This window comes from Sorghum bicolor, chromosome 1 (genome assembly GCF_000003195.3).
Source record: "Sorghum bicolor cultivar BTx623 chromosome 1, Sorghum_bicolor_NCBIv3, whole genome shotgun sequence".
Taxonomy (NCBI): Eukaryota; Viridiplantae; Streptophyta; class Magnoliopsida; order Poales; family Poaceae; genus Sorghum; species Sorghum bicolor.
In genome coordinates this window covers 30,392,893-30,420,798 of record NC_012870.2, presented here as the reverse complement: position 1 = coordinate 30,420,798, position 27,906 = coordinate 30,392,893, and the positions used below count along the sequence as shown (strand labels likewise).

Sequence of the window (27,906 nt, the reverse complement as noted above, 5' to 3'; positions counted from 1 at the left end):
TCACCACCCATCCTCACCGTGCCTCAACCTAACGAGGACCTGCTCCTCTATATAGCAGCGACTGATCGGGTCGTCTCCACGGTGCTCGTGGTTGAGCGGGTCGAACCAGGCCACGTCTACAAAGTCCAGAGGCTCGTATACTTCATAAGCAAAGTTCTAAACGAATTCAAGACCAGGTATTCTCAGATACAGAAGCTAATCTACGCTATCTTAATCACCTCAAGAAAGCTGAAGCAGTACTTCAACGGACATCGGGTGTTAGTTACTACCAGTTTTTCATTAGGGGATATCTTGCGCAACAAAGACGCCAATGGAAGAATTGTAAAGTGGGCAATGGAGTTATGCCCATTTTCTTTAAATTTCCAGAGTCGCACTACCATCAAATCTCAGGCCCTGGTCGACTTCATTGCAAAATGGACGGATCTAAACGAACCCTCCTCCCCAAATGTCTCCGACCACTGGTCAATGTTCTTCGACGGATCCTTAAACATCAATGGAGCCGGTGTCGTAATACTTTTTGTCTCACCGAACAAGGACAAACTCTGTTATGTCCTTAGGATTCTCTTCCCAGCATCCAACAATGTCGCCGAATACGAAGCATGTTTGCATGGCATCCGATAGGCCGTCGAACTGGGAGTTAAACGCCCTTACGTCCACGGTGATTCTGCCCTAGTCATCAACCAGCTAAACAAGGAGTGGGACACGACTCACGAAAAGATGGACCTCTACTGCAAAGAAATCCTGAAGTGGGAATCCAATTTTTATGGCATAGAATACATCCACGTGGTCCGGGATAGGAACTAAGTAGCGGATGCGTTGTCAAAGATAGGATCATCCCGGGCCCAGATTCCACAAGGCGTTTTCGTCCATGACATCCACATGCCAAGCGTCGGCACAGACCTGGTCGACAAGCCACCCAACGAAGCAATGCTCATCGACGATACCACCCCGAGAACCAGCAGCAACGACTGGCGCACTCCTTTCATCAAGTATCTCTCGGACGGTTCGGGGTTTCAAGATAAAACAGAGAACGAGCGCCTTATCCGGCGATCTAAAAACTACATACTGGTCGAGGGCAAACTTATGCATAAGAATGCAAGTTCAGAAGTATTGCTGAAATGCATATCCCAAGATGATGGCATCAAACTTCTGGATGACATCCACGCTAGGTCCTGTGGCAACCACGCCGCTTCCAGAACACTGGTCGGGAAGGCTTTCCGAGCAGGTTTTTACTGGCCAACCGCAGTCGCTGATGCTGAGAAACTGGTCCGACATTGTGAAGGATGCCAGTTCTTCGCCAAGTGGACGCACGTACCCGCTCACGAGATCCAGGTGATCCCGTCGTCCTAGCCTTTCGCCTGTTGGGGCCTCAACAGGATCGGGCCATTCAAGCCGGCCCCCAGTAACTTCAAATTCGTGTTCGTGTTAATCGACAAATTCTCGAAGTGGATCGAGTACATGCCACTCGTCAAAGCGACTTCCGAGAAGGCTGTGGAGTTTCTCAATCAAATCATACACAGATTTGGGGTTCCCAACAGCATCATCACCGACCTGGGCACTCAGTTCACCGGCACTACATTCTGGGACTTCTGCGATGACAGAGGCATAGTCATAAAGTATGTGTCGGTAGCCCATCTGCGGGCCAACGGTCAAGTTGAGTGAGCGAATGGAATGATCATTCATGCTCTAAAGAAAAGGCTGTATACGGAAAATGACAGGGCACCAGGACGATGGATGAAAGAGTTACCGGCTGTGGTCTGGGGTCTCCGAACACAGCCTAGTCGCAACACGGGTGCGTCGACCTACTTCATGGTTTACAGTGCCGAGGCGGTGCTCCCTTCCGATGTGGTCTTTGGATCTCCAAGAGTCAAACATTTCGACCAGTCTTCGACCGACCTCGCTAGAGAGCTCGAAATCAACTGCACAGAAGAAAAACGCCTAACTTCATGCCTTCGAACAACGAAGTATCTCGAGGCTATTAGGCGATACCACAAGAGGAACATCAAAGACCGCTCCTTCGTGGTCGGTGATCTAGTACTCAAATGGAAAACAAGTCAGGAAGGAATGCACAAGTTATCTACACCTTGGGAAGGACCCTTTGTGGTCGCCGAAGTTACACGCCCTACATCTTACAGACTGGCGTACCCAGATGGAACACGTTTGCCCAACTCCTGACACATAGACAAACTGCGCCGTTTCTATCCCTAAGTTCCAGTACATTTCATTTGTAAATCTTTTGTGATGAATAATAATAAAATCTGTCTTTCTTGTTATATACTTTTTCATACGCAGAATATTCGAAAAGTACCACAATTGCTTTCCAGGACAAAGGTCCTCAAGGGCCATCAACTCGACTCAGTGATACATCACTCAAACAATATTACAGCGCTCAAAACCATGGTTATGATAAATTAAGCTTTATTACAAACTTTATACACAAAGTTTACAATAAACACCCCTTTGAGCGGTCTCTAGTCTACCCCTACAGACTACATTACAAGCCTACTGCTCGGGATGATCACCCTCACGGCTCACCTGTCCCGCCGATGGGGTCGGGGCCACCGGCGTCTGGCTGGTCGAGACCGCAGGCGTCGACCGCCCATCTCTTGCAATGGACGCCCCTGACAACTCCCTGGCTGACCTATCTGATCCTGGCTGGTTAAGGGGAGTTGACGTCCCATAGAGGTTTATATCGCCGATCACTGTCGACGACAGATCGAGCAGACCGACATGAAGGTCATCTGCCTCCTGCGGACCAACCTCCTTGGGATATCCCCTCTCCAGTCGGGACAAGTCGACCAGGGGGTAGTGGGCACATACCATGCTAAGGACGTGCGCTCCGGCAAACTTCCCGGTGTCCTTGACGAACTGCTGAAGCCAGCCCCACGCCTGTTGTGCCTTCTCGACCGGGGTCAGCCTCGGTGCACGGGGCTGGTCTTCGGGGAGCTCGGGGCTGATCAAGTCGACAACCGGGGCCGCTCCTTTCAAGATCTTGATACAGTTGGTCTTCCAGGAGTCCCGGTCCTTGACCAGCTCTTCGAGGTGCTTCTTAGTGTTGACTTTAAGCACTATGGCAGAATTTTCAAAGAAAACCAAGCAAGGAGTCAGTATAAACACGAGAAAAGGAACGTTGTGTAGTCAAAAAGGGCGAATCGGCTTGTTGATGCAAAAGCTGATTTGCAAACACAAAGGGCTAATACCCGATTCAAACGTTAGGGCGTGCCAGCCGATTTGACCTTACTATCGGCAAAGGTGATAACTCGAATACTTTGGTCCCGACAACAGCGATGCGCCCGGATGCCACGGCCAAGAGGAATTCACGCAGAACTTGAGAATACGCCGAGCTTAAGTCGACGAACTCCTAAGAACTCGTAATGAAAAAGAAAATATGACGAAGTCATCGAAAAAGTAGATGCTGGAATATGAGTAAAAACTTGTGTTTGATTGATTGATAGATGTCCCGATTACAAGGCCCTAGGGTCTACATTTATACCCTGCTCAAGGAGCTACAACCAGACACGTCTAGGACTCGAATTCCAAATTAAATAGAATTCGTACACAAAACGATTTAAATAACTAAGGAAAACACAAAACTATTCTCCCGTGACAAACTGGGACACCACCATAGACCAATCGGCAACCTTCAGGTCTTCCTTCCGCATCATCGGCAGACTCTTCATCGTAGCCATAGGCAAAGGTTAATGCTGACCATCGGCATAAACACATCACCACCCATGGACTTAGCCACATTCAGCTGTCCCTTCATCGGCAACCACCCTCATCGGCAACTCTCCCGCAGACCAGTTACTGTTACCCTATCTTGCCGATCTACACTCTACCGATCCTGGGTACGTGTCCAAAAATGGTGTCAACACATGCCCCCTAATTTTGGAGTATGAAATCATTAATGCTACGAAATTCTCTGCAGTAATGATGCCTTTCCGCCGTTAATTCTCCCAATTTGGCAATTGACAGTCTAAATCTGAACAACCTTGGCCTGATTCTTCCACAGATTCCTCGAATTCCTCAACCTCTCAAACGGACACCTCCACTTTATTCGCCCATCGGCAATATTACCGTTACAAGGAGCTGCCGATGGACCGACCAGGAAATCCCGCACAGTGAAATATCTCTAGATTATGACCGCTTTCTGTCAAATCACCTGCGCAATCCCTTGATTACCGTGCGAACAGTTACCATATCCACCTGAATACTCTCGGATTTCACGGATACGGCGAAGAGATAAGTCAGATTTGCCCTTGCCCGTTTTGTCCTATAAATAGTTCCTTCTCGGGTACTCCTTCTCCATCACATCATTCTACAGCCCAACTCTACTTTCCTGGCGGCGGCGCTGCTCAAGAGCTCCAAGAACTCCAACGAAAGCTCATCTCCACCAACTTTGAAGTCTTCAATCATCTTCCTTGCGAGGAGATGGCCATCAACTTTGCTGTTCCTGAGGTCAGTTCATCACCCTACCTCTTGTACTTTTACCATACCCTTGTTCATCCCAATTTATTTTACTGAACATTCTTCTTCTTTTTCTGTTCTTCTTTTTATCCTTAAAAACCTCTCGGATTTGTCCAATAAAATTGTCATTCCTACCGATCAGCCACACCTCCAATGTCTCGGTCCGCTAGGGAACCCAGATCCCACCGATCTAATCAACACGGAAACCAACAGAATCCCCTTTAGAGCTGAGAACTTTTCTCTAGATCTATGGAAAGACGCCTTCCGTTCCTGGCCCAGTCCCACTAAGGGATGGAAGGATTGGTTCTTGAGAATCAGCCATTCTAATGAGATTCGGTGGGGTGAACGAATACTGGACCAATGCATCAGGTTGTCCCTTACCGATATGCATATGAATGAGTCGCTGCTGATTGTTGCATCTTATTTCTGGTCGGACACACTTAATGCCTTTATCTTCAGTCACGGCCCTGCTTCTCCCACTCTTGCCGATGTGCTTATGCTCACCGGCTTAGATGTATCCACTGCCGATAGTAGTCACCTATTTGACACCACGCCTAGTGCTAAAGTGGAAACCCGCTCTATCGGTGGCTAGTCTGGGTACATTCAGAAGTACCGTAGAATAGGGCCTGTCAACATAAAGGAACAAACCACCTTTCTGAACATGTGGCTGGACAAATTTGTGTTCTGTGGTCCATCGGCAGGACCAACCTCTGTCTACCTATCGGCAGCAGAGAGATTAGCTAACGGTGGCCGATTTCCCCTCGGCCGATACCTGCTTGGCTCTGCCTATCATCTTCTCCACCAAGTGTCTAGGAAACTTCCGCTTGGCGAGTCCATCGGCAATTTAGGAGGCCCCTAGTGGTTCATCAATATGTGGCTTAGCCTCTATATGCACAAGCGTCTTGAGTTCAACCTCTTCGCACAACGCTTCCCCAGAGACATAGCCGAGGACTATGAATTGGATGAAGAAGAATCGGCAACTCGTCCTCCTCTGAACTTCGGCGAGGCTGTCATAGTTCTACCTGGTACAGGTGGCAACGCAGACCAGGTCAGCCGATTCTTCCAGACCCTGTACGAAGGCCTGACCAGGGAACAGCGAGCATGGATGCCTTATGAAGATCCAGACACCATGTTTCCTTTGGTCTTCCATCCATTCAATGATGCCCTCAACAAGGATCATGATGTGATGATGGCACTGATCACTCCCAGAGCTATACCAGTAAACTTCTTCGGCAGTGGGAAAGCCTCCAACCAAATCTATGAGTTTTACAACCCATCGGCACTAGCCCGCCAACTAGCTTTCGGTCAGCAGCCGATTGCACTCTGTTATGCCGATGTGATAAAACCCAGGGAAACCATCACCAGCCTTCTCGAGTGGACTGTTGACGGTCCTTAATGCTCACATTTAACCATCAACTAATCATGGAAAAGGATCTAAATGGAACCAACACCTAGACTTAGGGTTTTATCTGATAGAATTCCACGAGTTTTGGTGTTTGTCTATTTCTGCAGGGGGTTATCAGGAATTACAAAAGAAAGGCCCACACGTCGGGTTTACATAGAGATATTAATGTGCCACGCAATTTTCTACCATCTAGAAGACTCCAGAAGCCACGGGAATGAACGGGAGGCCGATCGGGCCCGGGGGCAGGGCGCCCGCCCAAGTCCCTTGGGTGCCCGCCTAGCTACAGTAACCAATCAGCTTCAACTTCGCGGATTATGCTCCACCGACCTAAGGGACCAAGGAAAACCGTGCGATTAATGTTGGTTTGATCTGACGGCCTAGATTCATCTGAAAAGACTATATAAGCAAGGTCCCCTGGCCCCTGGAGAGCATACCTCTTCTACAGAATCAAAGCTAGGGTTTCAATTCTTCATCCAAGTAGAGACGATCCCTCTAGTTCTTCTAGTTCTACCTCTAGTTCATCTAGATCTAGTTCTAGTTCATCTAGTTCTAGTTCTAGTTCCTCTAGTTCTAGTTCTAGTTAGTTCTAGTTGTAATCTAGAAAATAGGGAGAGAGAAGAGGAGAGCGGAGGAGGAGCCGGATCTGTCGGATCTTCCTCAACATTATACTTTTGCTGCAACTGGTTCGTTCTTCATCGTTCTCCAAGTTCTTCAATTCATAACTCCTGAGTTCTTTAATTACTTTTATTTACATTCAAGTTATTTATTGGATTCCCGCTTGCATCAAGTGCTCTAGTCTTTATAACGCTAGAGTAGTAATTAATAGATTAGACGTGGTGTTTAGTCTTGCAATTACCTGGAATTGCACCCAATCCTACGGATTGTTGTGGTAGCCCTAGGGTAGTGACAGCCCTAACGGTCGACGTATTCCACCACGTTCGGATCGGTGTTTGTAGGACCGTAGTCAGACCTTCCTAGCCCCCTTCTCATCTCTTTCTGTGGTTAGTGCTCTGATGTCCCGATATAGATAATCTTGAAGTAATTCTTGATTCTTAGATCAACTAGAGAACTCTCAGGAAACTTCCTCTCTTCCCACCAAAAATAATTATATAGTTATCCTTGGGCGATCTTGGATCTTAATTAGTACACTCACGTTCTCTGTGGAAATTCGATACTCTGGAATACTCCCGGGTGAAGGCTACATCGGTATCCGTGCGCTTGCGGATTTTTCTGTTTGCGTTTAAAATACCCAACAAGCTTTCTGGCGCCGTTGCCGGGGAACGGTAGCTGTGCTAGTTTCGAACCAAGTCGTCCGTGTATCCTTTTTCTTTTCCTTTTTTACCACACTCACCTTGTCACTTTCACCATACCACATGGATTTCACTCTAAGCATTAATGAGCATGGAATTTATTTCATAGCCACTTCACTTACTCCATGCTCATATGCAACATCTTCACAATCCATTGGTCTCTCCAACATCACCACATTCGAGATCTCCAACCCCCTGTTCCTTTCTATTCATAAAAACTTTAAAAGGGCGGTTGTCGATGCATATGTCTATAATAAATTTTGCAGATCTCGTTGAGTTGATCTTGATATAGGTCAGCGTTGGAGGGGAAACCACTTCACTGACATAAATTGATGGTTTCCCAAGGACAAGCTTAGCGTCCTAAAATAAGCACTGATCAGACCATAACATAAACTTTTAATTGTTTGCAACATTACCTTGTGTGTTGAGCATAGCAGGATAATTGTAAAAATATTCCTTCGGGTATTCTTGTCACTAACCTTTCCAGGATTGGAGCAAGAAGATCGGATGAATGACAAGCACAAGGTATGTACAACCAATCATCATACAACATTGAATTAAATTCATCCAAACTTGAATTTTGCAAAATTCAAGCTTGGGGGAGTACTTTACATAAAAACATCCTTTGCCATGTTGCTATGTTGGTTGTCCCTACCTTTGAGACATGCTCAATTTGTTAAATACTAATCACACTACTTCATCTCCACTTGAGTAGATCTCTATAAATGCTCTCATGGTACCTTTATTTGCTTTAGTATATGTTTAGGTTTGGAGTAGTTTCATTTATCTCTTAATTAAGCATGGTGCTTAGTTAGGAATGTTGATCTTACTTTCAAGGGATTTTAAATTAAGCATGATGCTTAGGTTAAAATGCCCTCCTAAATCAAATTAGACATGGTGTGTAGGTTGATATTTGAGCCGATAGTTTGCTATAGTAGATATTGGATATTTTGTTGGACTAACCCCTGCAGGAAAACTTTCAATATCGACCTGGGAAGTCCTGAGATAAACTCACATTGGAGACAAAGAGAGAGATACATGAAGTTTAACAATTTACACAAGGAAGGCATAGCTCACAAGAGATGATCCATGGAGGGTGCCACAAACATGATGCACAACCGATAAGAAAGGAAAGCTTTCACAAAGTGATACTGTACCATCACTCTTCAAGTAAGGTACACTTCGAGCAAAATATGAAACACTTTTACAACTCCTAGACTCCACCAAGTGAAGAATCTAGATCTACGAGCACAAACACACTGGAGATACTGGACACTCAGGCAATCACTGCCCTGAGATGCTTGAGGACGTAACTATTGGAGTAACCCCGTTGTGAAAGTAATTACTGAACTTCTGCCGGTCAAGAGAGGCGATCCAGGACACCCAGTCATCCCGATCTCCATCGGCATGGTGGACTTCCCAGAAGCACTCTGCGACTTTAGCTCCAGCATCAACATTATGCCTAGGGTACTCTATGAAAAATTCTTTACACATCCTTTATTAGAAACAACCATGTGTTTGCAGCTTGCAGATCGTATGCTAAGTTTTCCAAAGGGAATATTGAAGAACCTCTGCGTCCGAGTTGGTACCTTGTACGCTCTAGCAGACTTAATGGTAATAGAGACTGGTTCTAATGAGAGGGCACCCGTCATCCTAGGGAGGCCATTCCTGAACACCTCGGGAGCTGTCATCTACGCTAGTGCTGCCAAGATCAGTTTCTACATCAAGGGGAGGAAGGAGATGTTTTCCTTCAAGAACAAGGCTACACAAGTCTGAGAGCAATCCCGACATGAACCAAGGAAGAGAACCAACAGGAGGAACAGGAACAAGCAAATGTGGACTGAGTCAGCTAAGATGGTCACTGCAGCTCAAGGAGGTCAAGATCGTCAACTCAAGTCGCCTTTCTTGATCAAGAAGGACGACCCTGGTGTTCCAAGCATCAAGTGCACAGTCAACGGATATTATTTTCAGAAGACACTCTAAGACACCGGATCTGACGTCAACATAATGGCCACAGTCACTTATCAGCTCCTGGAACCATGCCTCTAAAACCGACATACATCCAGCTCCAGATGGCAGATCAGACATTCTAAAAGGTTGAAGACGAGTACGATCCACCCATCATCCTTGGGAGATCGTTCCTCAGCACTGTTAAAGCAATCATCTACATTGGAACCGGACAAGTCCACATGTACTTCCCCTCTGAGAAGGTACGCCGCTATTTTAGTGACCCTAACTATATAGTTGAAGACTCTAAGCAGGTCAGGACAAGAAGAAGACGACGCAACTGCAACCAGAGGAGGCAAATTATCAAGGACGGATGGGCGGACTATGAAGGAGAAGTGGTAAGGTCTGAAGACATACACCTTGAACAGAACTGTCCTGAGGAGACCGTAGCACCGAGTCAGGTGTGGAGAGAGAAGATAGTTATACACGAAGAGCAGGCTGTGCCGGAACCACCGACTACGCCATCCAGCGAATCCCAGGACAACTGAGAAAACGGAGATTCCCGTTCGGAGGACTTAAAAACACCGAACGCCTTGCCAAGAGGTAAACATGGTAGTTATCATTTTCCTTTCAACTATTTAAAATAGTTTGCTTAGTTAATCAGGTTTATATCATCTTGAAAAGAAAATAAAAATGTTAAAAATAGTAAGCCCCATGAGAGTATGCTCATGGCATAAAACCCATAAGTACATTCACTGTGGTGGCATAAAAATAAAATAAATATATTCCTGCCTTATAAAAATGGAAATATAAAAATAAGATTTTGATCCTACTAAAAAGAGTAACATTTATTGTGGAGGCTCAACATGATAAAGGCTAGATATTTATGCTAACACTTAACTAGTTCCACAAAGCTTTGTTGTCTATTTGAGCTCCATAGAATTCAAGGATCAAAGAAGACTAGTGTTGACGGTTCTTAAGTATCAATTTTAATTATCAAATAAACAAGAGAAAGGACCAATATGCAACCAACACCTAGAATTAGGGTTTGATCTGATAGAATTCCACGAGTTTTGTTGTTTATCTGTTTCTGCAGGGGGTTATCAGGAAATAAGGAAGAAAGGCCCACATGTCGGGATTACATAGAGATATCAACGCACCGCACGATTTTACATCATCTAGAAGACTCCAGAAGCCACGAGACCGAAGCGGAGGCGAAACTGGGCCAGGCCCAGGGCGCCCGCCCTGGTAGCCTGGGCGCCCGCCCCCCTCTGGAGCCAGATCAAGACTCTCTTCGCTCGGGATATTCCACCGACCTATTGGATCAAGAAAAACATAGTACCACCTCGCCTATCGACCCAAAAACGCATAGAAGGGGAGGACTATATAAGCAAGGCCCCCCTGGCCCCTGGAGAAGACATGAAGAAATTATCATAGAGGTTGAGGGGTGCCCTCGAAGGAAAACCTCTTCTCTAATTAATATTTCTTTTTAGGCTTAGCAACCAATGTAAGGTAGAAATAGATCTTCTAGTTTCTACTAGATTGAGAGAGATAGAGTGGAGGTGAAGAGTGGAGGAAGCCCGGCCTGTCGGTGTCTACTCCAAGCTTGTACCTGCGGGATCAAGTTCTCCTAACCCGAAGCTTGCTCCTAGGATTCTTCAGTAATTCGACTTCTAAATTCTAGTAAGTTCTTGTTTTATTGTTCTTATGGTTTATGAGTTTACTTTAATCTCTTCGCGTAGAGTTTAGAGTAATCATTGCTGGCGTAAACATGGTGTTTAGGCTGGGGTACTCATAGATATTCCCTGACTAGCTGGACCGTGGTAGTAGTGAGGAACGTGACAATTCCGAGCTACCTTTGTAGATCACATCTCGTTAGCAGGAAGGATAGGGTTTATAGGTGCGGGTTGAACATCCTTTGTGGTGTCTAGATTCCGTTAGCCTCCCCATTAGAACAGTAGATCATCCTTACCAAGGTTAGAAGGAGACTACGGTTGCAGTCTTCTCTATTTATCACTCACATCGAAAGACATTCTTTGTGCCTAAAGGTTAGTAGTAATAGACGGTTAGTCAGATGCACTCTTTCTCCTAGTGGTAAAAAAATAAATACGATACTCTGGATAATTTCCCGGGTGAAGTGCTCACCGATATCCGTGCGCTTGCGGATCAATTCCTTATTGCGTTCCCAAATATCAACAACTAGCAGATGGAGGACATCCTAATCACTGTCAGGGTGCTTCCGACATTCAAATACACCTCCGCCAACCGCTAGCTACATCAGAAGAAACTTCGTCAAAATCCAGCTTGGGGGAGAGCACCCCCATTTATCCAGCTAAGTATTCTACTCACGTTTATACTTTACTCTAATAATAAAAAGATACATAATCATAAAAACCCAAATAAAGATTTTGTGCTTATATATATATATCTTTGCTTAGTTTGCTAAATAAATAAATAAATAAATAAAGTTTGTTATGAACCCTCATGATAAGCTCTCACATGGAAATGATGAATAGTTGCTCTGCCATGGCTAGTTCTCAAAAATTGAAATTTCTCTCAAGTTTAGGCATGACTGGTATTAATTAAGATTTGCTCTAAACCTGAACTTGTGGGGAGAGTACTTGATCTGAAGTCTAAGTCATTAACGGATATGATATGGGAAGGTTGAGCTGCTGTTTATCTGTTCCTAGAGATGCTAGAATTCTGGAGAACTTTATCTTTGAAAATCTTTAAAATGTTGCATGATGAGTTCCTGTATGATGAGAGTTTAAATTCCTACCACAGCCATATATACATGCTTGCTAAACTTTGAGTCACACATTTACTTTTTACTACTTATGAGCATTGAGTGTGGTCAAGCTGTGTAGACCCTTAGGAGCTTGTCATGCGGTTAAATCAAGATTCACTTGCACGTTCACTCATACATGCTACTTCTACTTCGGAAGTACGCATCCACATATATCCATCCATTTCCATCTCCAGAACCACCCAAAAATATTCTACTCCTAATCCGGGAGAGAATAGCCAAAAATATTTCTGTTTTTCCCCTGTGAAATAAATGCTCAAGTTATCTTGTTACTACCACTTGCTATATTATTTCAGGAGATGAGTGCTCTAAAAAAAGAGAGAAAAAAAGAAAAGTGAATACGAGGAAATAAAAAGGGGCAAGTGCCCGAAACCTCGAAAGAAAAGAAAAAGTGAGACAAGAGGTAAAAATGGACAAGTGTCCGACAGTAGAATTAGGGGTACAAGATACCCACCTGAGAGTAAAGAAAAAGAAAATATAGAGCATCTCATTCTCCTCAAAAAGTTTCAAAAGAGCAAGAAAGGTATGTATCCCCTCAAAAGAGCATAAGTAGAATTAGGCTTTCACCATTGTTATCACCATCATCACCATACACCATTCATTCGCCACACATGCACATCTTGATTTGACTTATTGACTTGTTCTTCTGGATCCATGGTTTGACTATGCAATAAATGTCTTGTAAGTATGTATTAGCTGTCTCCCACCTATGAGCTCCAGACAAAACCTTATTAGAGTAGGGTGAGAGAGAAGACAATGTCACTATGCCTCATACCAAAAATACCACATACTTTGAGAGAAGGCATATACCATTACTGCCTTGGTAAGGATCCAAAAATACCACAAAAGAGAGACTAGAGAGAGTCATACAAGGAATATCTGAGTTTTATTTGAAAATCTGCAAAAACTCCAGAGCTATAGTTGATCAAGAACATGAGACATGACGCTTGATTAGACCGTTCTATCTTTTAACTGCTCAAGACACAAGTGACGGTTGCAAGCCCCATAGTGAAAGGTAAAATGAGTAAGTTTAAATCTTAACAGTTTACCCTAACCTAGAGATGAGATCTTGTTTGAACGCATGTATATCTTTAAGGCATGAAACCACTGCAGAAACTCTTGAGTTCATCTTTGCTCAGGGACGAGCAAAGGTTAAGCTTGGGGGAGCTTGTTGACGGTCCTTAATGCTCACATTTAACCATCAACTAATCATGGAAAAGGATCTAAATGGAACCAACACCTAGACTTAGGGTTTTATCTGACAGAATTCCATGAGTTTTGGTGTTTGTCTATTTCTGCAGGGGGTTATCAGGAATTACGGAAGAAAGGCCCACACGTCGGGTTTACATAGAGATATTAACGTGTCGCGCAATTTTCTACCATCTAGAAGACTCCAGAAGCCACGGGAACGAACGGGAGGCCGATCGGGCCCGGGGGCAGGGCGCCCGCCCAAGTCCCTTGGGTGCTCACATTCAATTCATAACTCCTGAGTTCTTTAATTACTTTTATTTACATTCAAGTTATTTATTGGATTCCCGCTTGCATCAAGTGCTCTAGTCTTTATAACGCTAGAGTAGTAATTAATAGATTAGACGTGGTGTTTAGTCTTGCAATTACCTGGAATTGCACCCAATCCTACGGATTGTTGTGGTAGCCCTAGGGTAGTGACAGCCCTAACGGTCGACGTATTCCACCACGTTCGGATCGGTGTTTGTAGGACCGTAGTCAGAGCTTCCTAGCCCCCTTCTCATCTCTTTCTGTGGTTAGTGCTCTGATGTCCTGATATAGATAATCTTGAAGTAATTCTTGATTCTTAGATCAACTAGAGAACTCTCAGGAAACTTCCTCTCTTCCCACCAAAAATAATTATATAGTTATCCTTGGGCGATCTTGGATCTTAATTAGTACACTCACGTTCTCTGTGGAAATTCGATACTCTGGAATACTCCCGGGTGAAGGCTACATCGGTATCCGTGCGCTTGCGGATTTTTCTGTTTGCGTTTAAAATACCCAACATGGACCCGAGTAGCTCAACTGCCACCTAGTGCCGATACAGATGTAGATCTATCAGAGTGGATCCCGGCCCTCTTCATTACTCAGGCGTACAAACAATGGTGGGAAGAATGGAAGGAGCATTTGTTCTGTAAATCGGCTCTTACGTACCGCGGCATGATCGACCCCTAGTACAAAGTCCCCGACAATACTGTAAGTATTTCCAAACCAATGTCTCAATCCTTTCACTTTTATTTGCATCACTAACTCACTTACTGTGTTATATTACAGGTTGATAACACCTCCCCATCAGTCAGCAGGAGTGGCAAGCCGATTGAGCTTTTTCCATCAGGTCCAGTTTCCTCAATCGGCAACAACGCTCCCACTTTGGCTGCTATCATGCATCGAGGTGTGCGCCTTAAGAAAGTCACCACCAAGCGGACGAAGGCATCTCCATCGGTAGCAGCCTCTACTTTAGCACAGGCCTTCAAGGTAAATTTTGAAATTCTTTTACCCATGTCGATTCCATTCTTACATCTGTTACACTTGTACACACAAATTTTCATCGTTGTACCAGCATACCAGCACATCAGCAAAAACCAGAAGTACGACTGCTGATGCCCCCCAGCCCAGTCAAGCGAAGAGGAAAGGCTCCAAGAGCACCAGATCACAAGCAAAGCGATAGAGGACAGCAACACCTTCTCCTCCCCCAAAGTCACCGATCCCGGTGGAATCTTCTCCCTCTTCTCCAGAAACCCAGACACATCAGGTACCACCTCCTTCTCAGCCACAAGAAACACCCCAAGTAGAAGAACTCCAACCAGAAGAGCCCTAGCCAGAAGTACTTTAGCCGGAAGAAACATCGGCTGATGTGCGCGAGCAGACTACCGATCCGGCAAGCTTGATCATAGCATCGGTAGTTTCCTCGATCCAGACAAGCACTGCACCTCCTCAAGGTAACATACTCTCTATGAAATCATTGCCGATGAACCTACTTTTCCCATCTTATAATTACTTCTGTTAATCTTTCAGCTGACGTAGTCCCATCGGCAACCCCAACCGATCAGCCCGTGGTTCCATCGGCATCATCTAGTCAGAGGCGAGAGATTGCCCTGAAACAAGTAAGTTACCCAATCTCTGTCTATATTATTTATCAATACTTGACCATAGAATAACTTGTTTTATTTCCTTTTCAAGAACAGGACTCTCCTGACAGTTTGTTCTCCTTTGCTATCGACATCTCCGAAGATAAAGGTGAGGAGGCAAGCTCTTCTCGAGCAGTTGGAATTACATCGGCAGAAATCAGGGCAAGGTTAGAAGAATTATCAGCCCTCCTTCATCAAGATACAGCCCAACTGGTTGATGATTCCGATCTGACCAAAGCTTTGTTCAAGACCCTCAGAGGCCAAATCCCTGCCAATGCCGAAGAAGTTCTTTTTCAAGCTGCACATCGAGAGAGCTATCAGCTGCAGTACCAGAGGGCTGCCCAACGTCTTGCCGATAGAGCTGCTCATGCCCAGCTCTCTGAGGAGATGATGAAGGTAAAACTCCTTGTCGATGAGAAACACAAGAGCATCGGCATCCTGACATCCTCAGGAGATGTATTGAAACAAAAGATTTCTGATCTATCGGCGAGAAGAGAAGTTCTGTTGGCAGAACTTAAACAGGTAGAAGAAGCCTTGTCCCAAGCCCGACAAGAAGAAAGCCAACTGCCTGAGACAATCAAGCTTCTTGAGCAAGAGCGAAATATCCAAGCCCGCACGGCACTGCAGATGAAGAAAAAGCTAAAGCCAGTGGAAGGCTCTGCCGATGATGATGTGAAAGTAATAGAAGAAGCCAACCAGATCCGTCTGCGTGCTATATCGGCGATCCAGGCGCTGTTGAACATGTGACCTCTTCATCGGCAACATACTTGCTCCTTTCTTTTGAACACTCCTAATGTGTTGGTCTAGCCGATAGGACTGTTATCGGCACCTTTTAAAACATTAAGTCTGGCCCCAGATACATTTTGATCCAGCCGATAGGAATGTTATCGGCATTTAAACTTTTATGCATCGACCCATATGCTTGGGTAATACTTCTTTAGATATTTGCCATTTAATGCTCTGGGAAATTCAACTCCTTCAAGAGTTTCTAAATATAGGCGTTACCAGGAGCCGATCGACTTATCCGATAGGGACCCTCCCAATTGGGAGACCACTTCCCGAATTGTGAACTTTTAGTCCTGACCGGTAAGTGTAACTTCCATACTAAATCTCCATCAGCAAACTCCTTAGCCTTCACCTTCTTATCATACCATCTGGCAACTCTCTTCTTGTTCTCTTCTATACTCATCAGAGCCCTTAGCCGATGTCCTGCTAGACCATCCAACTCGTCTGTCATTAAAGTAGCATAATCATCGGCAGCCAATTGATCTTGAAAAGATAGTCGCCTAGACCCAGTCTTAATTTCCCAAGGTAACACTGCATCATGCCCATACGCCAACTGATAAGGTAAAACCTTGGTCGATCCATGACAAGCCATCCGGTATGACCATAAAGCCTCATTTAACAACGTGTGCCACCTCCTAGTATTTTCTTCAACTTTCTGCTTAATAAGCTTGATAATTCCTTTATTAGATGCCTCGGCCTGCCCATTAGCTTGAGCATAATAAGAAGAAGAGTTTAATACTTTAATTCCCATACCGATTGCAAATTCATCAAACTCCCCTGATGTGAACATAGTACCCTGATCGGTAGTAATTGTTTGGGGAATTCCAAATCGATAAATAATATGCTCTTTCACAAAATCAATCATATTGGCTGATGTAACTTTCTTCAAAGGAATAGCTTCAACCCACTTAGTAAAATAATCGGTGGCAACCAAGATGAATCTATGTCCTTTGCTGGATGGCGGGTAAATCTGGCCGATCAAGTCAATAGCCCATCCTCGGAACGGCCAAGGCTTGATGATAGGATTCATGGCCGATGCAGGTGCCCTTTGAACATTGCCAAACTTCTGACATTCTTGACACCCTTTGAAATACTTAAAGCAATCCTCAAGTATAGTCGGCTAATAATACCCGTTTCTTCTGATCATCCACTTCATCTTAAATGCCGACTGATGTGCTCCACATACTCCCTCATGGATCTCCCCCATCAAACTTCTAGCCTCATCATCACCTAAACACTTGAGAAGAATCCCATCAATAGTTCGATAATATAATTCATCTTCGAGGAGCACATACTTGGTGGCTTGAAACCGAACACGTCTCTCAACTTTCTTGGATGGATCCCTTAAATAATCAATGACTTCTTTTCTCCAATCATCGGCACCGATTGCCGATATTGCATTAATCATGGGCTGATATCCCGAGGGGAAATCAACACTATGCCAATCCCTGCCCCCCCCGGTCACACGTGGATCCATCAAAGAAGAGCGTCCAAGGTACAATTTCCAAAGTCTCCACTGTACCGCAATGTTGAGTTACAAAATCGGCCATAATCTGCCCCTTAACCGCCTTAGCCGGTTCATAACGCAAATCGAATTCCGACAATGCCAAAATCCACTTACCGATCCTGCCACTCATGATCGGCATAGATAGCATGTATCGGACCACATCATCTTTGCAAATGACAGTGCACTCAGCCGATAACAAATAGTGTCTCAACTTAATACATGAGAAATAAAGGCACAAACATAACTTTTCAATGGCCGAGTACCTGGTCTCAGCATCAACCAATCTCCTGCTTAAATAGTAAATCACACGTTCCTTCCCTTCAAATTCTTGAATTAAAGCCGAACCGATGACCATCCCATCGGCAGACAAATATAATCTGAAGGGCTTTCCTTGCTGAGATGGAATCAGAACTGGAGGATTTACCAAATAATTCTTGATTTCATCTAAGGCCAACTATTGTTCTTTCCCCGAAACGAATTCTTGATCGGCTTTCAACTTAAGTAAAGGACTGAAAGCACGAATTTTACCAGACAAATTAGATATAAACCTCCTGATAAAATTTACCTTGCCGATCAAGGATTGGAGCTCAGTCTTGTTGGTAGGGGCAACTATTTTGTTGATAGCATCAATGGATCTCCGACTAATTTCAATCCCCCTTTGATGCACCATGAAACCAAGAAACTGTGCTGCCGATACACCAAATGCACACTTATTGGGATTCATCTTCAAACCATGCTTCCTTGTGCATTCCAACACTTTTCGCAAATCGACAAGATGCTTTGTGAAGTCTCCAGACTTAACCACCACATCATCAATATAAATTTCCACCATCTTGCCGATGAACTCATGAAATATAAAATTCATGGCCCTCTGATAAGTAGCACCAGCATTTTTCAAGCCAAAGGTCATGACTATCCATTCAAACAACCCAACATGACCAGGACATCTAAATGCAGTCTTTGGAATATCCTCTTCAGCCATGAATATCTGATTGTATCCTGCATTACCATCCATAAAGCTGATGATCCGATGCCCAGCCGCAACATCAACTAGCAGATCGGCAACTGGCATTGGGTAGCCATCCATCGGCGTAGCTTTATTGAGATTCCTGAAATCAATGCAAACCCGAAGCTTCCCATTTTTCTTGTAGACTCGAACAACATTGGAAATCCATTCGGCATACCGACACTGCCGAATAAATTTAGCCTCGATAAGTTTAGTTATTTTGGCCTTGATGTCAGGAAGAATGTTAGGATTACATCGGCGAGCTGGCTGTTGATGTGGCCGAAATCCAGACTTGACAGGCAACCGATGTTCAACAATTGATCGGTCCAAACCAGGCATCTCAGTATAATCCCAAGCAAAGAAATCTTTATATTCCTTTAACAAATTGGTTAAGTGTTGCTTACACTCAGAATCTAATTTAGCACTAATAAAAGTAGGTCTAGGCTTATCACCACTACCTATATCTACTTCTATCAAATCATCGGCCGATGTGAATCCCTGGCCTAATTTTCCATCATCGGCGAACCTATCCATTAAAAACCTTCATCAGAACCGACTGCTTGGATCGGTGGAATTTCATAATCGACAACTTTGAGGAAATCCTTCTCCCAAATCTCTCCCGAGATGCACCTAGTTCTTTCATAGGTGTCTGCCTCTGCCGATGCGATGACGTAAGAAGAATCTCCCGGGACAATCTCAATCTTGTCACCTACCCACTGAACCAAGCATTGGTGCATTGTAGATGGGATGCAACAATTGGCATGAATCCAATCTCTTCCTAACAGCAAGTTATAAGCACCTTTTCCACTGATCACGAAGAAGGTTGTCGGCAAGGTCTTGTTGCCGATAATCAATTCGACACAGATGGCTCCCTTAACCGGAGACACATTCCCTTCAAAATCTTTGAGCATCATATCGGTCTTGGTCAAATCCTTATCTCCTTTTCCAAGCTTCCGATACACTGCATATGGCATGATGTTGATAGCAGCTCCACCATCAATTAAAATTTTAGTTATGGGCTGACCATCAACTCTCCCTTTGACAAACAGAGCTTTGAGATGCTGCCTTTCATTGTCGGCAGGCTTTTCGAAGATAGCCGTCATCGGATCTAGAGCCAACTGAGCTATCTGGTCAGAAAACTCCACCCCCTCATCATCGCTGGACGGCGCAAGGAATTCCATCGGCAACATAAATACCATGTTGACATCTGTCGATGGCCCTTTCCCCTTAGGATCTGATTGTCGTTGATCCCCAGGTTGGCCAAAGTTCTCGCCCTTGCTTAGCACTTCTCATCTTTCGCGCTGCAGTCTCCTCTTCTGTGTCCTGGTCAACCCCTCTGGACACCATGGAGGAAGTTGTTTCTGCTTTACCGATGGGCGACGATTTTCCCTTGACTCCATCCGATAAGTGTTAGCGTCCCTACAAAATATGAACTCATCGGGAACCCGTGCATTGGCCATCTCCTCAAGTTCTTCTTGGTTCCTAGGAAAATATTCAACACGGTCACCAAGCCTATCATGCACGCTGAGCTACCCCCCAGCCGATCATGAATCGACGCTTTCCCCCTAATCGTCCCATCAAACCGGCGGTTATTGTTCTGATACTACTGATTTGATCTATCATACCGATCATAACCATTACATTCCGGGCAGTCTCTGACAGTAGGAAGCTTGATATTTTCCTCCCAACAATTGATGAAGAACGGACAATTCCAGTGATCCCTATGCCGATTCCACTCTTGTCGGTGTCTTTCTTCTTCCCGATGATAGTCTTCTTGCTGGCGCCGATACCGATCCTCACGTTGCTGCCAAGTCTCCTGAGGCCTTCTATGAGTTATAACAATACCAGATCGGGGAGGCCTTCCCGAGCTAGTTCCCTCCTGGATCAAGCCTTTTCCTTTTGCATCGGCAGTAGTGATCTGATGCTGAGGATCCGCTGATGCACTCCTTTCAGCTGCTTCCGATGTCAAGACCTTGGCCTTTCCCTCAACGTCCATCATGTTTGCTGGGAAAGGATGTTGATCAATCTTCATCGGCTTGTAAGTTTTGGAGCTGTCGAATTTGATCCTTCCAGATTCTATAGCCGATTGCAGCTATTGTCTAAAAACTTTGCACTCATTGGTGCTATGAGAAGTTGCATTGTGCCATTTGCAGTACTTCATCTACTTTAATTCTTCAGCCGATGGGATTACATGATTGGGTGACAATTTGATCTGACCTTCCTGAAGTAGGAAGTCGAATATCCTATCGGCTTTGGTGATGTCAAACGCGAACTTCTCCGGCTCCTTGTGCCCAAAAGGGCAAGACATCGGCTTCTTATTCTTTACCCATTCTGCCAAGCCGATGACTGGTTCCTCATCAGAGTCCGAGCTTGCTGCTTCGTCCACAAATGATACCTTTTTGTTCCATGCTCTATTGGGCTCAAAAGGCTTGATATCTTGATCAGAGATTCTCTGCACCAAATGACTTAAGCTTTCAAACTCCTGAGAAGCATACTTGTCCCTGATGTACGGCAACAAACCTTGGAAAGCTAAATCGGCTAGCTGCCGATCGTCCAAAACCAGACTATAACATTTGTTCTTGACCTCCTGTATCCTCTGCACAAAACTTTCAACTGATTCATCATTGCGTTGCTTCAATTTGACCAAATTGGTGATCTTCTTCTCATGGACTCCAGAAAAGAAGTATTTGTGGAATTGCTTCTCTAGATCGGCCCAAGTAATCACTGAGTTAGGAGGTAATGATATAAACCAAGTGAAAGCCGATCCAGATAATGATGACGAGAACAAGCGAACCCTTAACTCATCCCTGTTAGCAGCTTCTCCACATTGAATGATGAACCTGTTGACGTGCTCCATGGTCGATGTACCATCCTGTCCAGAAAACTTAGTAAAATCCGGAACTTTGTACCGATTTGGAAGCGGGATCAAATCATATGCAGGAGGATACGGTGTCCGATAAGAGTAAGTGTTGACTTTGGGTTTTATCCCAAATTGGTCTCTCATTACTTCAGCAATCTTATCAGCCCAATAAGCATCGGCGTCTTGCCGATGAGGCGGTTGTGGATCTGGCACCTGCTGGTAAGCTTCCACGTGTCTGTGCGGTGCACGATCTGCATGGAACATTGGGTTAATCATTTGGCCACCAACCTGCTGACCGTCGATCTGCTGTCCACCAAGATGTTGACCACCAAATTGCTGACCTCCGATCTGCTGACCAGCAACCTGCTGGCCGAGATTCATCGGCTGATTGACCACCCCTTGGTTCTGGAATCCAGGGTAGATCTGACCTTGTTGAAACCCTGTAACCTGATGATTCTGTTGGGGCATTTGTGGAAAGACTTGCTGCCCAAGCCATCCACTATTAGCATTCATCGGCATAGGTCCTGCCGATGACTGGTAATTGGGCATCATCATTGATTTGACATACCCTGGCTGAGTCATAAACCTCTGTTGCGTCGGCATTGAATCTGCCGATGCATTAGGCATCTGGAACGTTGGAGCTTGAGAATTCCCAGTGTAAGGTCTTGCAGTAGTAGTTGTAGTATACTGGGGACTCTGATTCATCGGCATATTTGGAGGTGCCGACGCTATAGGAGCCTTGCCTCTCATATTAGCTGCCTATGATGTGCCAGGTGTCTTCAACAAGTATTCCGGGGGTATATCAAAACCCCACCAATTAGGAGGAACGGACCTCGACATTGCCGATGCCAATAGATCTGTAGTAAGCTTGATCGACTCATCTGATGTTGATGGATTGGACGGCATCGGCGTGGATTGCGCATTAGAGACTCCTAGCGTGCTTGGAGGAACAGTAGTTTCTGTGCCTGCAGCGGTCGTAGCAGCCCATGGAGCCGTAACCACTGGCGATCCTGGCTGATGATAGACAGGGCCCACATAATTCGGTGGCAATTGTCCTTCTTTGAAAGTTCTAGCCACGGCATTGAAAACCGTATTGGACAGCACACCAGCTTGGTTGATCAAGGTACGGTTGATAGCACTATCGACCATGTCTTGGAGTTTACCAGGATTGGCTTCAAAAGTAACCTGCCGAGGGGGCGGCAGTGCTTCTTTCTGGATCACCTCGCCACTCATGTTTATGCTGAAGGCCTTGAGACATTGTTGCTTGTAATCCTCCATAGCCTTCGCAATAGCTTGCTTCTGCTCATCTTTGAGGCTAGCTTCCGTCACGGGGATGACGTTCTCCAAATCGAAATCGCTAGTCGCCATGTTGATCTTGATCTTGAAACGGTCCCACCGGGCGTGCCAAAAGATGTGTTGATGCAAAAGCTGATCTGCAAACACAAAGGGCTAATACCTGATTCAAACGTTAGGGCGTGCCAGCCGATTTGACCTTACTATCGGCAAAGGTGATAACTCGAATACTTTGGTCCCGACAACAGCGATGCGCCCGGATGCCACGGCCAAGAGGTATTCACGCGGAACTTGAGAATACACCGAGCTTAAGTCGACGAACTCCTCAGAACTCGTAATGAAAAAGAAAATATGACGAAGTCGTCGAAAAATTAGATGTTGGAATATGAGTAAAAACTTGTGTTTGATTGATTGATAGATGTCCCGATTACAAGGCCCTAGGGTCTACATTTATACCCTGCTCAAGGAGCTACAACCAGACACGTCTAGGACTCGAATTCCAAATTAAACAGAATTCATACATAAAACGATTTAAATAACTAAGGAAAACACAAAACTATTCTCCCGTGACAAACTGGGACACCACCATAGACCAATCGGCAACCTTCAGGTCTTCCTTCCGCATCATCGGCAGACTCTTCATCGTAGCCATCGGCAAAGGTTAATGCTGACCATCGGTATAAACACATCACCACCCATGGACTTAGCCACATTCAGCTGTCCCTTCATCGGCAACCACCCTCATCGGCAACTCTCCTGCAGACCAGTTACTGTTGCCCTATCTTGCCGATCCACACTCTACCGATCCTGGGTACGTGTCCAAAAACGGTGTCAACACGGCTCTTACCAGCCAACTCCCGACTCTTGTTTTTTAGCTCCTCGCCAGCCTGGCGCCCGGCCTCTAGCGCACCGGCACGCTCCTGGTCGAGCCGCTCCCTTTCTTCTCGGAGGCGCTCAATCTCCTCCTCCAGATCTGCAGAAATAATCGCTGGTCAACAAAACAGACCACGCAGTTAAATACAACTGCTCGGAACACATGACTTACCTTTCTTGTCCCGATCCTTGTCGGCTAGTCGCCGGTTTAGATCGAGCAGGCGCTCTTCCTGAGCTGCCTTCTCGGCCGCCTTCTCCTCGGCCTCCGACCGAAGGTGGTCTACCTCCGTGGTCAGGGCCTTGTTCTCGGCGACGATGCCCTCAATTTGGTCGAAGCACCTTTTTCGGTACTTCGCCGTTTGCATTGCGCCCTGCGAGAAATTTACATATTGTTCAATGAACAAGCAAACAGTATATACACATACTGGTTGAGTACAGGACCACTCACCTTAACTTCATCGACGAGCCGCTTGGCAGCGCGCTCCACCCTTGCCGCCTCATCGGTCTCGGCAAGCTCTTCATGACCAATAAAGTGGTCCCCACGTTGGCGTCACACGTAAACGTGTTGGTGACCATCACGGGGGCGCCCTTGGATCTCCTCTACTTCTTCATCGGAGGCCGCCTGGGCCTCCTCGCCCTCCGCGCTACCCCCAGCCGTGGTAACGGGTATCAAAGGACCCTTACACCAACCAGGGGAGCCCTTCGGTGAAGCAGCCTCTGCCCGGGGCGGAGTTGGGGCCATCCTTTCTTCAGCTGGCGGGGGAGTCGGGCTTTGTCTCCCTCCTCCGCGACACTACTCGGGGGAGGGCCCCTGGCAGCATCATCACCCCTTGTCGGGGTACTCGCCCCGGCCCTCGCCTCAGCTAGGTCCTCCTCGACGGTCTCCGCCACGGTCACAGTCGCGGGCTGCTCCTCGGTTTGCTCCTGGATGGGCTGCTCGGTGGCGTTTTTAACAGCAATCGCCGGCTCGGCTGTTCTCTGGCCGGCGACGTTGCCTGGATCAACATCCGATACCGCACTAGCAAAAGAAGACATCATTCCGATGTCAAAATTCGCAAAAAAAAGAAGGAAGGAAGTGCAGAAGACAAGTTGTGGAACTCACAGGTCACAGCTCTTGTGCGTCGCTGTGAAGAACCTCCTCCTGGTCCTACCAGTCACCGCTGCCGCCTCTGCCCCTCCAAGTCGTGTCGGCTCGGTGTGTGGGGCAGGAGGATCACTGGTCACCTGACCAGCATGGATCGGCGTGACGTCAGGCCGACTGCGCGGCCTTCGGACCAAAGACGGAGCAGCTTCGTCCTCTTCTTCCTCGTCGTCGGCGATCCTCACGAGCCGGCGACGCTTCGGGGCCTGGCTGGTCTCCCCCGGCAACGCCTCCGTTCGGGATGGCTCCACAGCCATCGGCCTCTTCCCGGCCACCCTAGCTTCAGTGGTCGGCGTGGGGCGGTTCTGTTCCTCCTCACTGCTGGTGTATTGAGGACACCGAGCAGCATCGCCCTCTGATGGATCCATCCCAGCGGGATTCTCCATACCAGGTGCCAGCGATACGTACACCGAGCACCGGTCAATGTCTCCTATCTATAGAACAAACGACAAGTCATTAACCAAGAGACTACAGTATTCACATAGCAATACAAATCAATAAAGGTACTCGTTTACCTTAGGAGCTGGTCATCCCAGCTTAAAGGCGTGCATCCGGTCATCACTGCAAACGAAATTGTCATCAGACAAGTTGAATAATTCATTCATCAGCTGCTGGACCTCCGTCTTTTCCAGACCATCCGGGCACATTCTGGTCGGGTCTTGACTCCCTTCATACTCATACGCCGAGTGCACCCTCCTCTAGCAGGGCATCACTCGCCGCACAAGGAAGTTCCCGACCACTCCTGGCCCGTCTAAGCGGGACCAGTCGATCAGGCTCATCAATTCTACCACTTGACCAGTGTACTCTGGACGGTCTATCCAGTTGACCCTCTTCTCGGGGATGTAGCCCACGTCGCAGAACGTGGCGCTGCCCGGCTCTTCTCTGATGTAGAACCACTTCTTGTACCATTCGGTGAGAGAAGTGTTCCATGGGCTGCTGAAGTACCGGTTCTTCATCCCGTCGCGCAGATTGAGGTATACTCCACCTGCAATCTTGGAGCCTCCAACTGCTCCTTTCTTCCGCAAACAAAACAGATAGCAAAAAAGATCGAAGTGTGGCTCTATTCTAACATAGGCCTCGCACAAATGAATGAAGGTCGAGATGAGGAGAATGGAGTTCGGGTGCAGATTGCAAATCCCGATCTCATAATAGAGAAGAAGGCCCTGGAGAAAGGATGGATGGGAATCCCAAAGCTCCTTTTGAAGAAATCCTCAAAAACAACAATCTCACCGGCGTGGGGGTCGGGGTAGCTCTCCCCCTCTGGCGCCCTCCACCTGCCGAGCTCCTGGTTGTGCAGCAGTCCCATTCCGACGAGGTCATTGAGGGACCTCGTGCTGCTCCGGGACTTTTTCCATTCCTTGGCCATCAACTCGGCCCTTTACTTCGAGTCGCTCTTTGCCATTGATGCCGCAGGGAGAACTTTGAACTGGATGTTGAAGTTGGCAGTGGAAGGAGGCAGCAATGGCAAGGGCAGAAGGTTTGTAAGCAAGAGCCGGGTAAATAGTATGGATGCCGCATTGAGCTTTTTATAACAACGGCTCCACCTCTACCACTTCCCACGTTATGGGGAAGTGGGCGGATCTTGCGGCGGCCACGGCGTTTCGGTTTTCAATAATTATCGCAGTTAATACGGTGGCTTTTTTGCATAATTGATGGTTTCCTTTTCTTGGACCGCGCAAAGAGCGCCTGCACAGTTACCAGGCGTACCTTTTTACGCAACAGCCTGACAATGTGTCAGGACGCTCTGTCACATCGCGCATTAATGCGGCGATATGCTGTTTTCAAAAGAGAAGTGGGTCTGTTGGAGGAACAGCCATGACATACTTGTTGACTGCACCGACCACCGAGCATGACATGCTCGGGGACTGGTCGACCAGTCTGTTCATTCAAAAATTATATTGACTGCACCGACCACCGAGCATGACATGCTCGGGGACTGGTCGACCAGTCTGTTCATTTGAAAATTCTATTGATTGTACCGACCACCGAGCATGACATGCTCGGGGACTGGTCGACCAGTCTGTTCATTCGACATTTCTATTGACTGTACCGACCACCGAGCATGACATGCTCAGGGACTGGTCGACCAGTCTGCTAATTTGATATCTCGATTGATTGTACCGACCACCGAGCATTATACGCTCGGGGACTTGTCGACCAGCCCGCCCATTTAAGAATCTGGGGACTGTATCGACCACCAAGCGTGATACGCTCGGGGACTATTTGACCAGTCTGCTCCATCGCAGACGAGCGTGATATGCTTGGGGCCTGGTAAATTCAATTGCATAACTTCCAGCTCGGTAATTTTAAATTTTTTAGACCTTGCTACAAGGCTCATACCTCGCCTTCCAACAAGCTCAGGGACTACATCGGTACGGTGCATCTAGCGATGCATCTTAGTATTAAAGCTTTAAAGATGATTTTATTTTTTAGACCCTGGCACCACGTGCCTACGTCACCTACTACCAGACTCGGGGACTAAGTGGGCACACTTCACCTTGCGGTGAATACGCTTGCTTTTTGAAAGTCTATACTTTTCAAAAAAGTAAAGTGGGCACACTTCATCAGGAAAGAAATATTTTTTGATTAAGAGCACCATGCATTCTTCGAACAACCTACTTCTTCGATGTCAATGTTGATCAACTGTCTTTTGAGTTGGTTAAAATACCGTTGTAACTGTTTGGGTGACTTTCCTGCTTATCGAAGACGTCAAGCCTCACTGGTCGAAGAAGCTCAAGACGGCGTGTTACATCACAATACATGGTGCTCGGGGACTAGCTGTGGGGGTATAAACCCCTATACCCTTACGGCTAGACTTGGGCTAGGAGGCTTGGCCCATCACGAGACAGTTCGAGGCTTGATCCAACTGCTCGGAGTTTCGCGCAAGGAAACAAGACGTGGAGATCAAGCAGAATTCTAGTCGGTTAGAATAGGAATTGATATTGTACTATCTATGGCAATTGTAACCGACTAGGATTAGTTTCCAGATCTGTAACCCTGCCCTCTGGACTATATAAGGAGAGGCAAGGGACCCCCCCTAGGACATCTCATCTCAACTCAACACAATCCACAGCAGTACAATCAGACGCAGGACGTAGGTATTACGCCCACACGGCGGCCGAACCTGGATAAAAACATTGTTCGTGTCTTGCGTCACCATCGAGTTCGTAGCTTGCGCACCGTCTATCGATAAACTACTACCGTGGGTATACCCCAAGGTAGACTGCCTACTAGCTTTCGTCGACAAGCCTATTTAAAAATTCTACAAACTCATTAGAGCAAGAGGTTAGTAAAGAACAAAGGAAAGCTTTTCTCTAGCTCTAAAGAGGTGTTTGCAATCCACCTATCCAACAATTCTAGTTGCTATT

At 46.3% G+C, this 27,906-nt stretch overlaps 1 protein-coding gene across 1 annotated transcript; it reads right to left on the bottom strand.

The window, feature by feature from the left end:
* Positions 1 to 25,185, bottom strand: LOC110431808. Its single transcript, XM_021451432.1, has 8 exons — positions 25,108 to 25,185; positions 24,500 to 24,972; positions 24,240 to 24,415; positions 23,846 to 23,913; positions 23,570 to 23,696; positions 23,372 to 23,497; positions 2,971 to 3,068; positions 1 to 156 (listed from the first exon to the last, which is right to left on the bottom strand). The coding sequence occupies exons 1-8, from the start codon at positions 25,183 to 25,185 to the stop codon at positions 1 to 3; spliced, it is 1,302 nt and encodes a 433-aa protein (XP_021307107.1).

Excerpts from the sequence above, each read along its gene's own strand:
- LOC110431808 (XM_021451432.1), bottom strand. The coding sequence starts at position 25,185 with ATGTGCCCGGATGGTCTGGAAAAGACGGAGGTCCAGCAGCTGATGAAT. Across the intron at positions 23,914-24,239 it reads TGAGGCGAGGGCCGGGGCGA|AGCTTGCCGAGACCGATGAG; the intron begins GTACCCCGACAA and ends TTGGTCATGAAG. Across the intron at positions 157-2,970 it reads TCTTGAAAGGAGCGGCCCCG|AACTTTGCTTATGAAGTATA; the intron begins GTTGTCGACTTG and ends GAATTCGTTTAG.